The sequence below is a fragment of the Zophobas morio genome, unplaced genomic scaffold, assembly GCF_036711695.1.
Source record: "Zophobas morio isolate AGI-343-1 ecotype UQ-CSIRO unplaced genomic scaffold, CSIRO_AGI_Zmor_V1 ptg000007l, whole genome shotgun sequence".
Taxonomy (NCBI): Eukaryota; Metazoa; Arthropoda; class Insecta; order Coleoptera; family Tenebrionidae; genus Zophobas; species Zophobas morio.
Window position 1 is genome coordinate 3,275,111 of NW_026972112.1, and position 1,889 is coordinate 3,276,999.

Below are 1,889 nucleotides of genomic sequence, written 5' to 3' on the forward strand. Positions count from 1 at the left end.
TCACTGTCAAGTCGGTGCCTTTGTCTGCTCTAATTCACTTTTTTTTAACTCACACATATTTAATCTTAACGTATATACTTGATTTGTAAATAATTAGAATAAAGAAGCTTTATTTTATGTTTAAAATACCTAGTGATTATTAATGTTTGTGATTTTTTTTGTCAGGTTGGCAGAATATTTAGAATTTGATGACGGCGTACCTGATTAGGAGCACTAATGTCAAAATTGACAACTGTGAATTGACATCCTAACATTGCTGCCAATAATCTAGAATTGCCAACCCAAAAATTTGCTTCAAGCATTAATAAATAAAAGAAAAACAAAGAAAATCTCTACAAATAATTTTTATTAACACCTTTATATCTTTACATAACTATTAATATAAAAAACATCAACCCAATCCATCACCTCCACCTTAATGATACTTCGATCCTCCCCTGTGCGCTTTGGCGCTCGAGGCCACAGCGTGAGCAGCGGCAGCGGCGTTGGCTTGCGCTTCATGCGCAGCGGCAGCGGCTTTCTCCGCCGCCCTTTCAGTCTCTTCTAAATCGGCGGCAGCCACATCCAGCTGCGCAGTCAATTGCGCAATTTGCTGCTTAGCGTCGGACACCATGGCGTGTTGAGACGCAGCGGCGCTCGCAGCGCCCGCTGCCGCTTGCGAAGCGTGCGCAGCAGTGGCCTGCGCAGCGGCCAACGCAGCACTCAGGGTGTTGACCTGCTGCTGCGCCTGCTGACTGGCTTCTTGCGCAGCGTTGGCGGCCTGTTGGGCGGAGTGGTCCTGGGCGATTTCGGCCTGGAGCTGCTGCTGGGCTGTTTGGACCTGGTGGTGGAGGTCCTGGACCAGAACCTGCTTGCCCACGACGGCGGCTTGGGCGGCGGCGGCGGCGTTCTGGGCGGCTTGAGCTAGGGAGGTCTTCACGCTGAAAGCGGCGTGGTGGCCTGCGGTGTGCTGGTTGTGGGCGGCGTTGTTGGCTTGCTGGGCGGAGGAATGGGCTAAGCTTGTGAGCTCGGCGGCGGAGGCGTAGCCGTGGGCGGGGGTGTGGTGGGAGTAGGAGTGGTGGGAAGGCTCGGGGACGGAGTCATCGAGGGAGGGGTAGGAGGAGGCGACAGCAACTGGAATTTCAATGATAACAATACTAGTAATAAGGGTGGGTTCATTTTTACTTACGAGTACAGGCAAGAGCGAAAAAGTGCAACATTTTTGGCAACCTGAAAGTCAAATTGGGTCAATATTTTTGAAAAATGGGTACAATTTGTACTCACTGTTTGGCTTTGGAGCTGTTTGCTTCGTTGAGGTCGGGTTGACACTGACTACACTCCTCCAACTATCACTATTTATACCAAAGTTGCCAATAATGTTCAAGAATATAAAAAGAAACTTATGTCGTATTTTTACTGGCACGTTTCAGGTTCGAGTTTGTGAACATTTTGTATGATAAAGCGCGTACTTACTTTCTTAGTGTTGCTTTAGTAAGTAAGTAATTGGTTTTTGGTTTTAAGGTGTCGTTTTTCGTGTTTAGGTTATCACGTTCGCTAAAAAGATATAGTTGCAAGTTTTATTAAACTGCAGTCCCGTTCAATCAAGTCGTGATCAGTGCAGCAGAATTTTGTGTTTTTTGAATATTTTTTGAGAGCTTTCTCTGTGTAGTTGTTGCGACGGAATTTTTTGTTAAGTTAATGGAAACGCTTCTTAGTGTAGAGCTTTTTAATTGAAAGTTAATTACATTGTCATCGAAACTATTAATTTTCAGGTAAGCGTATGAACAATCATTGCGACCTACATTACGATGCTGGTACTGAACATTTTGAAAGTTGTGGTAGGTTATGTGTTGACTTTTGAAGCATTTAAATTGAATTAAAGTTTTAAGTAACAAATTTTGAATGTCACT

General features: G+C 44.8%; 1 protein-coding gene across 1 annotated transcript; it reads right to left on the reverse strand.

Moving 5' to 3' along the window:
• Window positions 1–329: 329 nt before the first annotated feature.
• On the reverse strand, window positions 330–1,332 carry LOC135123991 (antifreeze protein Maxi-like). Its single transcript, XM_064048852.1, has 3 exons — window positions 1,264–1,332; window positions 1,169–1,209; window positions 330–1,113 (listed from the first exon to the last, which is right to left on the reverse strand). Exons 2-3 carry the CDS (start codon window positions 1,197–1,199, stop codon window positions 416–418), a joined length of 729 nt encoding a protein of 242 aa, XP_063904922.1. The 5' UTR covers window positions 1,200–1,209; window positions 1,264–1,332; the 3' UTR covers window positions 330–415.
• Between the last annotated feature and the right edge of the window lie 557 nt (window positions 1,333–1,889).